The 15,037-nt window shown below is 43.7% G+C and overlaps 2 protein-coding genes across 3 annotated transcripts; both read right to left on the bottom strand.

Annotated features, from left to right (window-relative positions):
- Positions 1 to 8,316: 8,316 nt before the first annotated feature.
- Positions 8,317 to 10,912, bottom strand: LOC108154283 (general odorant-binding protein 83a). Of its 2 annotated transcripts, none has more exons than XM_017284533.2 (5): positions 10,807 to 10,912; positions 9,014 to 9,259; positions 8,865 to 8,940; positions 8,535 to 8,791; positions 8,317 to 8,470 (listed from the first exon to the last, which is right to left on the bottom strand). In XM_017284533.2, the coding sequence occupies exons 2-5, from the start codon at positions 9,173 to 9,175 to the stop codon at positions 8,453 to 8,455; spliced, it is 513 nt and encodes a 170-aa protein (XP_017140022.1). In that variant the 5' UTR covers positions 9,176 to 9,259; positions 10,807 to 10,912; the 3' UTR covers positions 8,317 to 8,452. The 2 variants fall into 2 exon arrangements, with proteins under 2 accessions (XP_017140022.1, XP_017140023.1); XM_017284534.2 differs by having other exon boundaries at positions 8,453 to 8,470; positions 10,811 to 10,908.
- Positions 10,913 to 11,601: 689 nt separating this feature from the next.
- Positions 11,602 to 12,266, bottom strand: LOC108154305 (pheromone-binding protein-related protein 6). Its single transcript, XM_017284558.2, has 3 exons — positions 12,155 to 12,266; positions 12,022 to 12,097; positions 11,602 to 11,967 (listed from the first exon to the last, which is right to left on the bottom strand). The coding sequence occupies exons 1-3, from the start codon at positions 12,227 to 12,229 to the stop codon at positions 11,690 to 11,692; spliced, it is 429 nt and encodes a 142-aa protein (XP_017140047.1). The 5' UTR covers positions 12,230 to 12,266; the 3' UTR covers positions 11,602 to 11,689.
- Positions 12,267 to 15,037: the final 2,771 nt, after the last annotated feature.

Below are 15,037 nucleotides of genomic sequence, written 5' to 3'. Positions count from 1 at the left end.
CAGATTTTCTATTTGTTGCTGGCGCTGGCGCTGGCGCTGCCGCTACCGCTGCCGGTCCCCGAAGGACCTTGCACGGGATATTACATTGTTTTGGGCAATTCGCTTTTACTGTGATTAATTTAAATGCACCCCCCACTTCCCTCCTCCCCTGCGGCGAGCGTTCCAAAGCTGTGACGATTGTATTTTTTGTGCCTGGAATTACGCCGGCATATCACGTGTTTGCCCTTCATAAATATCCTTGAAGCCCGAGCCGCAATTTTAAATCGAATTGCTCATAGACAGGCATCCCAGGCGACAGGGACAGGGACGGTAAAGACAATTAGCCCCTTGGCAGACAACGCCTAGAGATGTCGTGCTAATGAGGAATACCCTTGGCCAGGCTAGGTTTGGTTTTAGGACCGAAGGGAAATACAGATTCATTGTGGGTTCGGGATTAATGTGGGAATAATTACCATATTCCGAGATTTGTGTTGCCAGCAAAAATTCAAGAAATTAAAGGCATAACATTGTTGAAAAATAGAGGTACAAGAGCATGGTGTCCCATCCGTCACTCACATCAGATCCATCCGATACTGCATTCTTTCGTTTCTTTGTGCAATTACTGAAATGCATTTTGGATCTGGACATCATCCACTCCGGTTTCTCGCCGCAGGTGTAAATCAATTCACTTTTTGGTTAGTGGAGCACGTATAGGGTTTGGGGCGGTGGACGAGGGAAGAAAGGAAGTGCTACATGTAACGTTACCTATCTATTTCAGTGCGTGTGTGTATGCTAGGATTTTCGGTTCGGGTGTGCGTGCAGGAGCATACATGATCATGCATCATAATCCAAAACCCAAAGCACAGGAGAGTATGGCCCCGTACAGGCAGAGGCACAGGCACACAAATACACACACCCACAGATACACATCAGTTGCTTTGTAATTAATTACTTCACACATTGACGCCGGCCAGCATCGGGTGCGGGTGTGGTAGTGGATGTGGGTGTGGGTGTATTCCCAACACCCAGACACCAACACAAATGTAAAGTTTACTCTCTGATTCTGTCGTTGTTGGTGTTGCTGTTGCTCTTCGTGTTGCTGTTTCTGCCGCTCATGCTAACTAATATTGTTACCAGCTTTTTGGATAGTTAGCTGCATGTTTGGTTAGCTGCTTCTGTTGTTGTTGTTGCTGCCGCTGCTGCTGCTCCAGCTCCAGCTCTAGCTCCGTTGTTCATATCGTAAATTATGTGCCATTTATGCGGCATTGGCTTGAAATGGAAATTTGTCCCATTTGTTGCTCTGACGACGACGAGCAACAGAACCGAGACACTTGAGTATTCATATGGGACACAGCACATACCCCAAGGCATGTTGTTTGGCATTGATTTATGTGACCGAGTAAATTTGGCTAAATATTAAATGAAACGTTAAACACAACAGGCTCTGGGTTCGGGGTATGGGATGTGGGGTGAACAGGGGGTGGTATCTTGAAGAGATCAACTTTATTTTTTACTCATAATTAGTGATAGCTGAAAAAAGATATCCCTAGAGGACGCCTCCGGCTTCAACTCTGACTTGAAAGCTCATTCAAGGCATTCACTTTGCCTCTCCTCTGTTACCCAAATAATGATGCCCTCAATTAAGCCAACAAAAGTTCTGCTAACAACTCGTCAGAGCCCGGCTGCAATTATACTCGCAGGCAAATTAAGTTAGCGCCTTCAGCTGCATTGCCATGCATTCGAGCCGTCTTGGCCGAGGCATAGCAGGGCGGGGCGAGGCGGGTCTGGGTCCAAGGATTACATGTACAAGAATTATATGAAATTTCCTTACAGCTGTAAGGTGAGAGCGGTTTGTTTGTATAGTTGTTGCTGCTGTTGTTGCCCCGCTTGCACCTCGCTGTTATTTTAATGAGGCAGTACGGGAGAAGAAGAAACCCTGATTAGGAGTAGCAGGGAAAATGCTAGAAAACGCTAGAAAATGCATAAAAACTGCCAAGTTGCAAGTGGCTTAATTATGAGTTCAAATTAGTTTTGGCCTAAGTTGACTACGGGCCACGTCTCTTCCTTATTACATTTGCAACTCTAGTTTCAAAAAAGGGCACATTAAGCATACGCCCTGCATGTCCTGCATGCCCGAGCTGGATCAGGGGGAGGGCCACAGCCATATTAAGTGCTGCACATGCACATGCGGCATGCTGCATGCTGCATGCTGTAAAGCATGTGAGATTTCTAATTAAACTTTCATGCGGTTGTAACTTGCTCCAAAAAGTTGCACATTTGATTATGCTGCTGACCAATAAGTGCAATCATGTTGCTGCAGCAACAGCAACAGCAACAGCCACTACTACTCTAAACAGCAACAGCAATTAACTAGCGGGCACATTGGGCACTTCGTGCGAAAGAGAAGTGTTGGCTGACCAACAAACAAACTGTTGGCTTAAACTCAAAAGCGGCAACAATTTATGCGGACGGCAACGGCAACAGCAACAACAACAACAACAACAGCTAAAAACATTTGGCGATTCGCGTGGCCAACAAAAACAAAACGACCAACCACCATAAACATCTCACATATGAGGATTTTGGCCAGCACTCAGTATACGCCTGTCCCATCTCTCCACGTACATTGCGGTTGCCACATTGCAACCAGAACAGCCCCAAAAAATAGTGAACTTTTCCCCCAGCTGCAGTGGTTTGTTGCTGGCGAAAACCTTTTCATGTCGGTGGTATGCAAACATTTTCAACAAATAGTTAACTAATATTTCGAACGATGCAACCAGATATGCTTTATATCTCCCCTTCTATTCATAGAAAACAATTCCAATATTGCAACCATTTGGCTTACTTTATAGTTGTATATTTGCATAATTGGCCGAGAAAGAATGAATCTTATGTATTTAAACCAACGAGTAATTCCAACCGGCTAAAATTTTTTTCTGCGTCTTTGTTAAGAATACTTTAAGCTACTAAGAAAACTAAATGGCTTTTAAATTTATAAGCAACACTCTAGGAATTAAGAAGACGACGCAGCGACTATTCTTTAAACGGCAAACATGAATCTCTGGCTCTGCGGCCAGCTGTCTTCAAATGTTCCACTAGAAGTATTTTCACACACAAAAATTCCCATGCTAGTACAAGTGGCAAGCAGAAAGCGGCAAGCGGCAAGCGGCAAGCAGCAGCAGCATCAGTGCGAGCAGCATCAGCAAAAAAGACGAAAAAATATTATGTAATTTTACATTCAAGTGAGCGGAAAATATAAATAAGCAGCAGGTGCTCATTTCCTGTTCCGCAGCAAACATGGTACAGCCAGCCAGCGAGCACACAAGCACTCGCACTCGCACAACATCTGCCCGTCCTCCCATGTCCTGGCGCCAAGAACCGAGGACCTACAGCATAGGAACAGACAAGGAGAGAGACCCAGAGAGAGAGAGAGAAAAAGAGAGATTGCGATGCATGCACGTGAACTACATCCACACAGACTCAAACATACACACACACACTTGCGATGATGCCAGGACTGTACTACGACCGCCACGAGTTCATTTATATGAATGCCTCAAAGTGGGCGGGCTGGCGCTGAATGGCACGCCCATGCTGTAATGAGCCCGGAGCAAAAACTAAACAACTTCAAAGTGGACAAAGGCAATTACTTTGCCAGGTGTCAAATGTGAGAGTATATATAATCGTATGAAAGTATGCGTGTGTGTGTGACGACAGGTGAGTCCGAGTCCGAGTACCTGTACTTGGTCAAAGTCTATAATTAACAAATGATTAATTATGCATGACTCTGGCGCGTTCGCTCGTTATCAACACGCCCACATCATGGCGAGACGGGGGCCACACTCTGCCCTAACAATCCCCGCCCCAACTATCGGACACTGCTCCTACTCCTCCAGTCTCAACGTGTGCTTCCTGCTTTTACTCCTCGCACCTTTGTAGTTTTGCCGAAAACTTTTCGAACATTAGACCAGCCTTTGATTCATTAACATTTGGCCAATGTGACTCTGAACCGAAGGAAAGTCCTGTGCTGGAAGTTCCAAATCCAACTCCAATCTAAAGTACGCCTAATGACCTGGCCAGGTTTACGTTTGTGTCCTGTTTTGCATTAATCACTCGTCTTATTTACATAGAACATAAGAACAGCAGACATCAGGCAGCAGGCTTGTCCACAATTTGCATACAATTGCAGAGAGCGGTAGAGGAGATGAATTGAGTCACATTGAACGAGAAAGGAAACTCAAACCAGCAATTGTTAAACCACTATATGTAGGATCTCACAATCAAATCAAATTGGAGATAAGCTATAAGCACTATATCTTCTTAACAATACGATACGAACGATCAGCTCACGAAACCATGGTTATCATAAGGTCTAGACTCATGGGAGACACACAATCAATGTGTTGTGTCATGGCGCTTGGCTCTGTAAGTGGTATTCCACAAGGGCTGAGTCGACTCTACTACAAGTACATATTAAACTATGGAGGTTAATTTGACTAGAGCCGCTGTTTGTGTCGCTTTTCGCTGTCCTGTTGGTAGATGAATCGCCACAGGGCTTCCTTGGATACAATGCGGGGCACATTGCTTTCATGCCGACAGAGACAGAGCTGCAACAAAAGACAAAGGGTACAATATACGAGTATGTGGGCAAAACATGCATAGAAGAGGGTGAATACTCGTACTCGTACACGTACATGTCTTAAAATCTTACAGTCTCGGATTTTGTATTCCCATTCTGTCTAATATGTGTATCTTGGACTGTTGCGCCATTGTTTGCTGTGTCGCCCAGGCCATAGATAACTTCCACTTGAAGTTGCAGGCCGTCGCCTTTAAGGGGCAACGTTGCGTATGCGCAATTATTAAATGCAGCATAAGGCCATTGGGCAATGGAAACGCAATGCAATTGAACATAATTGCTGCCAGCCCCAGCCCCAACCCCCATCTGACATTACGAATGTTTTGTCAGCTTCCGTTGATGCTATTAACATTTACTTGTGTCAAGTGAAAAATGACTTCCAAATGAACTGTGTAAAATCCAGAGAAAATTACTAGGAAAAAATGGTTTGTTTGGTGAGGCTAGCCGATTCTTAGAATACCCTCGAATAAGGTGTTTTTGCTTTTGTTTTATTCGTCTTGCTAATCCCCAATTAGTCTGTAAATGTTTCTTTAATACTTTTGTTCGAGTGCCAAATCGTTGATAAAATTCTTGGAAAATATTCGCAATCTTTTCAATCATCGTTAGTTATATCCGCTGGCTAAATATTTTGTGGTCTTTCCAGCTTTTTGCCATCTACCGCACAAAACAAGTTTCGGCACAATTTGAAACAATTTTTTTCGGCTCCCTCACCCTCTATTTGTATCGACATGCAAATCCGATAACAGCCTCGTTGGCCAAAAACAAAGAATAGTTGCCATAAAAAAAAACAAAAAAAAAACAACAACAAAAATCGACAGCAACATCGCGGATGCAGTTGGGGAAAGGTACGAGGTTGATTGCTCCCGGGCCCGGGTGACCGGACCGTTCCGATTCGATCCCATTTGGAAAGGAAGGCCCTTTGACGCTTCATCGTTGCCGTTCAATTCAGTTACTTTGCTGGTGTCGCTGCTGCTGTCGTTCTCCATGCCCATGTTCCTGTCCCTGTTCCTGTCCCTGTCCCTGTCCCCGTCCCAGGAGTTGTCCTTGTCGATGCATTTCTGCTCGGCACACTAATTTGATTTTTTATACAAATCGACACAGGGCACTCTCTCTTTCTCTCTCTCTCTTTCACTTATTTCCCTATCGAGTTTTGTTAGTTAACGCTTAGCTTGGCGATTTTCGCGTTTGTTTTCCCCCTTTTCTGCCACTTCGTTGCTACATTGAAAAGAATTTTGATCCGCTACGTTGTGACAAAAATTTGCATTCAATGTCAATTTATGCAAATCTCATTGCCCCATGGGGTGCCCGGGGAAGGGGTTGCCTGTAGAAAGACAAGACAAAACTGTGGCCAATTGTCAAGTTATATGCTAATTATGTGACTATTGAAACTAACCTAAATTCTCAGAAACGAACACAACAACAAAAGCGGCAACAATCAGCGAGAGCCAAGCATAGGAAAATTTAATTCCATTTGAATTACTTTGGTCGGGTAAACGACAAGAATAAGTTCTGCAAAAAAAAAAAAGAAAAAGTACAGGAAAAATATGAATGGGTCGACCGGTCAGGCAGCAGCCAGCCAGCAGGCCGAGAAAGTGAGTGCTCTGCTATGGACGTGGCCAACAAAACGAACAATAGAGCGTAAAATAAGTGCAAAGGCAGTGGCCAGCGGGACACGGGCATTTGGCGAAGAAGAAAAACTTTGCGAACGCGCGGAAAATTCAACGAAATGAAAAATGAACAAAGTGCCCCAATGGCGGGACGAGGCAGAGCTTGCCAGAGCCGCTTGTACCCATTTCAAAAGAAGGAAAGCGGTGTAAGCGTTGGCCAGAGGGGGACGGGACAGAACGGCGACCAGCATAAAAAAGTCAGCTCCAATTGAACAGTTAAACTTCCATTAATTGTGCGCCCGGTCAGAGCCACGTGGCCGGGCTCTCGGCATTTGTTGCCAATCCAATCGTGGCTGCTGCTGCTGTGCCAACTGTGTCAGTTTCAAATTACAAATGCATGAAATGCTTACCCAAACAGGTCAGCCTGCAAATTCGCGGTGAATTGTGAAGCACTGAAACTGGAAAGCACAATGGCACAGTGGCCCAGGGCACTGGGCACTGGGCACTGGGCACTGGACACTGGCAAATCAATTAGATGATTATATCATTAGGAAGAAAACATGCTAGCCAGGAAATTAACCAACATTTGGGTAGCTAATTGGCTGCCTAAATGGCTCAAGTTGCTCGTGTGGAAATCCATTGAGGAGCGAAAGCGGTTCGCTTTCCCCCTAAGCACCCAATCCCGGCTTCAATGAAGCGCAGAACGTAAAGTGTCCTCGGCCACACTTCATTGAAGGCTGTCAAGAAATTTTCAATTTACCAAATTAGTTGGGCCCCGGTCCGGAGATGGACGACAGATGTGTGTTCAAAGGAAATATCCCAGCAGGCCAGCAGCAGGAAAAGAAATTAGTATTAAGTGAAATGTAATGATGACAACGCCGACGACTGAAAATCGCCAGCTGACAATAATAAGGCTTGCCAGCGCACAAAGGATCTTCCTCTAAGCTCTTTTAACAGTTGCAAGAATGAAAATGGTGTGGGAAATCCCATCGCCCCACAGTTGAGCGCATTTTTTGAAGCAAGCGAAAGAGAAAAATGAAAACCAATACGCATAAATAATAAAAAGAGCATAAAAGCAGAGGGCGGGTGCCAGTGAAAACATAAATCATTGACTCCAAAATAAAAAGCTTTGCGCAACAAGTCGTTGAAACAATAAAAAAAACCCACCCAGGCCCTTTCCGTAAACCCAAACCCAAACACAAAACCCCAACTGCCGGCATCGGCGGCGGGTATTAAAGGTGCCAGAGCGCGTATGACCGACTCCAATGAAATAAATGTTCAACTCGAAAAAATTAGAATTAATGGCTCTGCTCTGGAAATATAAAGCCGAGAGGTGGGGGAACCCAAAGTGATGACCGCGAATCCGATAATAATGTTTTATTATTTACGAGTAAATGTACATATATGTATGTTGTATGTAGTACATATAGTTTTTAAAGAAGAATCTGGGCATTAATTACATATTCTGCTAACGTTTTATGCACATTTAAGCTGGAATCAACCCACTTTCAGTTGAATGTATTTCCTGTCAATCTTTACTCATGAAAGTGCCTTTTGCGCATCATTATGTTATAATAATATGGTATACTCATGCGAACTGATAAATGCTTGGTTCATAATTGTTAGCTCCACGAAATTCCTGCCGTACAGTGGGATCCGAGATGATTAATGCTCAAGCGTAAGGTATTATGTTTTTCTGGCACTGCAATTTGAACATTTTTTCCCCCCGACTAATGACCCTCAGAGCCCTTCAAACAGTTTAAATATTTGTTTTTACATGTTTTCTTTTTTCCTGTATTCGACTGAAAATTGAAAGTAAAAAGCGCAAAACAGACGCTCGTAGTCGAACTCGTACTCGTATGTGAATGTTGCCACGTAACACGCTTGTCGGCGTCAACAAGCCTGGGAAACTTTACGCATAATTTTATTTATATGCTGTGGCATACACACACAGAGCTCTACTCTCTGTTACACAATGGGAATAAATTATGTCAAAAGCGTGTGTGAGAGAGCCTTTGTGTGGCCCCTTTTTGCCGCATGCTTTGCAACGCAATGAGAGTTTCCCTTTTGGCGACAAATAATTGAAAGGTTTGCTTGCATGCAACTCTTCTACTTTTATTACTCAACAGCTATGAAAAAGAACTACTTATTTAAAACTAGGCTTCTACCCGTATATAAATATTGGAGGCCATCAATGGGCTAGTCCGAGAACCAGTAGAGCAGTAGAGCTTCAAACCAAGAAGTAGTGCTGTGGAGAAACAATGATCTCTGAGCATGCAGTTGCCCCAAGGACATATTGTAAGGGGGTGTACCTTGGGATCGGCCTTTTTCCAGCACTGATGGAACCACCAGGCCTTCTGACATAACGAATCCCCCTCGGGATGCACGCAATCCTTGGACATTTCCATCAACTTATCCCGAATGGAGAGTGGAACGGTGTCGAAAAGTTTTTCCAAATGTACATCGCCATTATCGTCGACCACTTCGATCTCGTGGAAGAAACAATTCATGTAGCACTTGAGTTTCTCGTCCTCGTGTATCTCCCCGTCGCTGAACTCCTTAATGGCCGCTGGCAAATAGGAGTGCAAATGAGACAATCTCAATTGCTGCAATTACAGGTTCACTTTCGGTCGACTACTCACCCTCGCTGACGCCCGTTTTCTCCACACAGGAATCGTGGAAGGGCTTGGCCATTTTCATTATGCCCGGCGGTGGATACTGCAATTAAAAATTGGTGCTTAAGTAGGCGTGGCAGTGCACGGCCATCACAGCCAGCACTTCATTAACCCACGTTCTCGTCACGCTGCGCCGCAGCCGGTGGCAGCATCAGCGGCTCGCTGAGCAGCGACAAGGCGATTAAGAGGACGGCTGCACTGACAGGACGACGAAGGCGGCGTCCAAGTCCAAGCTGCTGCCGCTGGTGCTGCTGTCGACCAAAGCCATTCAAAGCCATTTTAATGTAGCTCGTTTCGTGTCGTGTCGTTTCGTTCAGTTCCGTTCCGTCTGTGCAGTTGCAAAAATTGCTCCGTCGCACGGCCTTGTTTGTGAATTGTGAATTGTAAAAAAGAAACGTGAAACAAAAGCGACGATGCATAGCGGAGTACACGGCTCAGGACGAGGGCAAGCGTCGCGTCGGAAGAACAAGGATGAGAATGGGAATCCGAATAAGGATGCGAATGCGGATGAGGATGCGGATGCTGTTGAGGACGATGTGCCACGCGTGACAGCTGGACAATGACAATGTGTGTAATTGTGTGTGTGCGTCGGAGTGTATTTGTGCGACGGTTTTCTAAGCCCCCGCGTTTTTCTTTTCATTTCAGTTGTTTGTTTTTTTTTTTTTGTATATTTTGTTTTTGTTTCTGTATTTTTGGACGCCATGGGGAAACCAACAAAAAATCATTTGTTTCTTGTTGGCTCAGCGCACGCTAAATTAATTCCAACCGCTGGCTGATGGGCGAACAAAAAACGCTCGCCAAAACGGAAACGGAACTGTGCCCGAGATGTCAGCAAAGTCGTCACAAGTCTACAATTGCCGTGTTACTTCTGACAAACACATGGCCCACGTGGCATTCCTCATGCCACAGTCCGTCCCCAATCCTTGGTCTGTACTACAACGTGCCTTAGCTCAGGTCGACCCTAAAACATTGCCTAGTTTAAGCAATCGTTTGCACTATTTTAAAGCATTTCTTCTGATAACAGCATATGCAGAATAAAACGTATTTTGTTTTTGCTTTCGTGGGACCGACTTTGGGTTTCGTCAAAGACTGTGTATTTTGTTGTTAGAAGTCTGTGTTTATTGTTGTTGGATTCTGGGGACCGACTCCGCTTTTTTGGGCCAAATGCAACACCTTGGTAATTTTACATTCTTTGATTATGTTTCAAGGATGCTTATATTAACCGAAAAGACAAAGAAAAACGCATTTTTGGTACAATTAATCATTAATCAATCAAATTCATTATTGACGGATTGCTTTTTGCTAGAACTCAATAAAAGCTGATTATTTTCAAAGCATGCCACATTTGGAAGGAGTAAAGTACGCAAACTACCTGGTTTGAAACGATCTATCATTCCAATATAACTATATACCTTCATAATTTCAACGAACGGAGGGTATCAAAATATAAAATTTCCCATCCGTTCGTTCTGTTCTTTTGAAATTGTAAAACCGAAATACACAAAACAAAGACTTCAACTTGTGCACAACTGTCACTTTTGTTTCATCAAATGTCAACGCAGAAACCGGAACAAAACCACAAAACGACATTGCCCCCGTCGTCTCTCTCTCTCACATACACACACACACACAGAAAGAGGACGAATGAAATTACAGCAACAACACACACATCTTTGTGCTACACACGGAATGTATGTTCGTATCACAGTTGTGTGCGGCATGAACGATGGATGGTTTTTTAATTGCCGTTTCAATTTTCGTGTTGCAACGCGTCCTTTGCCTATGCTTGCGCAAGCTTCCACCTCGCACTGGAGCTCGCCTTCGTCCTGGTCGTTCTACTCCTGCGCCTGCTCCTGCTCCTGGCCGTGGCAGGGGCAGTCCTTTACCCTTCTCCACTTTTGTGCTGTACCTACGATGTAGTCCCAGTAGTTAAGGGGGAAAATTCGATACTGTACACGCCACGCAAGAACTGTTTGACAGCCGCAGTCACAATTGAATTTGCTTTATTGCCGTTTTCAGCATTCGGCTTTTATATTGATTTTGGCCAAGTTCTGACGCTGCCGCTTCCGCTGCCGTTGCTGCTGCTGCAGTTACCGAACCAATTGACGCCCCATGCCGATGCGAATGTCTCTATTCATTCCCCCATATGCTATTGCGAGTAAGGTGCATGTACAACTCGATTGCCACACCCACTGGCGTGCCTTTAATCATTAGGTGGAAAATTTTGAAGTTCTGCCCCACCGACAAGCCCATACAAAATGGAAATGGTTTGTGGGTCAAGTCAGGCCAGAGCCAGACGGGGAAATGAGAACGAGAAAGCTGCACAGTATGCAAAAGGTAATCAAGGCAAAGCCAATCCCACAATTGCAACCAAAGCCTTTGTTAACTAGTCCTGCTCTCAGTCCAGACTAGACCAGAAGCAATGAGTTCGTCTTAAGTGAAAGCCCACTTGAACTTGTTCGAATAGCTACAGAAGTGGGCCAGAAGGATGCTGCTTCATTATCTAAGCTACCAACAGGTAAACACAGTCGGGGAAGAAACAGAAATAAACTCGAGAGCTGAAGAGCTTCGTAACCAATCAAGATTAAAAAAAATTAACTCTATCTCTCTCTCTGAGAATCTCATCACTTATCTGTGAAATTATTTTTAAAATATACAGGTATGTACCGAGTTTTTTCAAATGATCTTCATATAATGTACTGAATAATGTTTAAATGAACCTTTAACCATTTATTAAGCTTAATATAAACACACATTCACATAAACATAAATATTGCAAAGACATTTACATCTTAGACCAAGAAATAGTGGACAGGATCAGCCTTCTTCCAGCATTGATGGAACCACCAGGCCTTGTGGCACAAGGTGTCGCCCTCCGGATGGATGCAACCCTTGGAGGCCTCCATCAATACGTTGCGCAGCTTTTCCGAGGGAACGGCATTGAATAGCTTCTCCATATGTACATCGCCATTATCATCGACCACTTCGAACTCGTGGAAGAGACAGTTCATGTAGCACTTGAGATTCTCGTCCTCGTGTATCTCTCCGTCGCTGAACTCCTTGATGGCCGCTAAAGAGACAGAAATTGAAGAGTAATCGAAAAATGGTAAAGAGTAGGACCTACCATCAGTGACACCAGTTTTTGGGGCACAAATATCGTGGAAGTGTTGGGCCAATTTTAGAATTGCTGGCGGTGGATACTGCGGCGAGAGATAATAACTGATAAATGGCACAAATGTCATAAATCCACTACAAACCTCAGCATCCCGTCTGGGTCCCTGGGCAGCTACACAGCCAAGTAGCAGCATGAAAAGAGCAACAGATTTCATCATTTTCAGGCAACAAGTTTTTAAAAACACTGAGCCGACTGAGGGCAAAGGACTGGCCTTTTATGAGATTTGCACCCCAATGGTACAGATGCGATACGATATTGATCCATGATGACTGTCATTAGAGACACTCCAAACGCACACTAATAGCAGGTTGCAATTGCAATCGAATTGCGAATGCATTTGGCAGCACGCGAGCGCGGACAAATGAATAAATGACAGCATACAGAGCACCAATTGATGGCGAAATCTCAAATGAAAACTAAAAACCAGAAACATATAAATTAAGCGATGATTGTATGTGGCAGCGACTAAACTTTTTCGAATATCGAATTTGGGCGGATGCATCCCCAGGAGGCTGGGCCGATCCGAACACTTTATTTTTTGTGGGCGTTGCAGCACGCACACGATACGAGTGGAGTGTATGGAAAGTGACTTCTGCTCTGCTTTGCGGAGGGAAACATGTCATAAAAGTCAAATAATGCTTTGTACAAAAAAAATACATGTCAAATTCAATTCAAAATTGCGTTTCTTCTGACATGCCCGCATCAGCGAATTCGCGCAGACAAAAGTGAAATATTTCAAATGCTCAACATAACTCAATTGCCTTGAAGTGGGGCTAGGGCTGGGGCTAAGGCTGGGGCTGATGTTTGGCTGTATGGCTGCGTGGCTGCGTGGAACGCAATCAATCAGCGCAGTGCTCCTGCAAATTTATTACAATTTTTTCAATATACAATTTGAATTATGAACAGAAGAATTCAGTAGCTTCAATCCTAGCACTGATTATGCTCTCTTTCTATCACCAATTTTTATACCCGATGAGTATAGGGGTTTATTAGATTTGTGGTGAAAATGGATTTGTATAATGTCCAGAAGAAATCGTTTCCGACCCCATAAAGTATATTCTTGATCAGTATCAATAGCCGGGTCGATTGAGCCCTGTCCGCCTTTCCGTCCCTATCAGCGTCTAGTGCTCAAAGACTATAAGAGCTAGAGCAACGACATTTTATATCCGAACTTCTGTGATATGTCACCGTTACAAGTCTATTTCAAAACTTTTCCCCGCCCACTTCCGCCCCCACAAAGACCGAAAATCTGTGGTATCCACAATTTCAAAGATACGAGAAAACCGAAAGCGCAGAATCGTAGAGGATGACTATATGTTTTAGAATGCAAAATCTCAATCAGATCGTACAAATTTTATAGCCAGAATCAAGAAAACAATTTCATTCTCTCTCGCCCTGTCTCTCTCTCTAACACACAGGTTTCATGGTCGGTTTTGCCTATTGCAAAATGTGAGTTCAAGGATCTCAGAGACTATAAAAGCTAGAGCAACCAAATTTGGTATCCACACTCCTAAGATATCGGACATTGACGAGTTTGTTTCAAAATTTCGCCACACCCTCTTCCGCCCCCGAAAAGGACGAAAATCTGGGGCATCCACAGATCTCAGAGAATATTAAGGCTAGAGCAACCCAATTTGATATCCACACTCCTGTTAGATCTCACTATAAAACGTATATCTCAAGATTCCGCCACCAACAAAAGACGAAAATCTGTGGCATCCACAATATTGAAGATTCGAGAAAACTAAAAACCAATTTTCAGTGGCTACGCAGCGCCCGACGACACGCTCAGACTGATTTTCTGTCTCTTTCGCACGCACTCTTTGTCGTGTCGCTTAATATTACCGGCGTCTGCCGGAGGAGAGCCATACTGACTAAGTATCGGGTATAAATGTAGAATTGCGGGGTCCGCAGCAACTTATAATGTGTTCCTACGAAGGGTTAGTGCAATTTAGCTCTTCGATTCTTAGGTCAGAATCTTAACATACATTGAGGAAGGAGTGCACTTTCTGACTAATTGGAAAGCTCTTTGCTTTGAAATATCCTTCTCTTTGTAAGTTTCTCCTCCACTTTTGCTTCTTAGTACAATGGCAAATAATTCCCTACACTGAGGGAAAACTCCTGAGGAAAATATTCGAAAGGTAATTCGAAACTGATAATAAGATCAAGCCAAAAACGATTTGAACAAAAAAATAACGATTAAGATGAACTTATTAAGTTTATAAAAAATTTAAGAGAGGCTGGAGCCACTTTTTAAAGCCCCGCTAAGAAATTCGTGTACCAAGGAAATGGTACAACAACATTGGTACAAACACCTCACACACAATCTTATTGAATCATTTTCTTTTGGGACACTATACATTTAACTGCATATTTTTCCATAGTGTATTCAATGCGCTTCAATCAACCGTGAAATCAAAGCAATTTCTATGCACTGCTTTCAATCGGCTTTGCATACGTAAGAGTATTCGTCGCACTCGTGGCAGCACTGTTGCAGTGCCAGCTGCTGCTATGGAAACTGAAACTGCAACTGCAACTGCAACAGTACTTCCAGTGGGGCGGGAGTGGCATATAATTATGGGAAAAGCACAGCTTGCATGCAGTTGTGGCTGTCGGCCACATATTAATATTATTATGACGCCATTAATGCTTGTCGATGCATAAAATTATAGATGCGCTCTTTAGATAGTGCTAATTAAATAATTAAATATGCTTTAGGTCATTGCCAGTCAGCCAATTTATGAGCCCCATCGATCAGGCGCGACAATTATGCATTTCCAGATGGCAGCAGCTGCTTGGAATATATTTATCACTTCTTTTTTTCAAGCTCCCCGCTGTCTGCCCCTTTATGCATGTTAAAGTTATATTTGCGAAAATTTTATAATAAAAATAAACTATAAGTCCTAAATAAATCCCAACTGGCTTCAACTGGTCCCTAGTCCGCGTTCAAATGGCAAAATAATTC

Source organism: Drosophila miranda, chromosome 2, assembly GCF_003369915.1.
Source record: "Drosophila miranda strain MSH22 chromosome 2, D.miranda_PacBio2.1, whole genome shotgun sequence".
NCBI classification, from domain to species: domain Eukaryota; kingdom Metazoa; phylum Arthropoda; class Insecta; order Diptera; family Drosophilidae; genus Drosophila; species Drosophila miranda.
The sequence above is the reverse complement of the archived record's forward strand: the minus strand, read 5'-3'. Positions and strand labels throughout refer to the sequence as shown.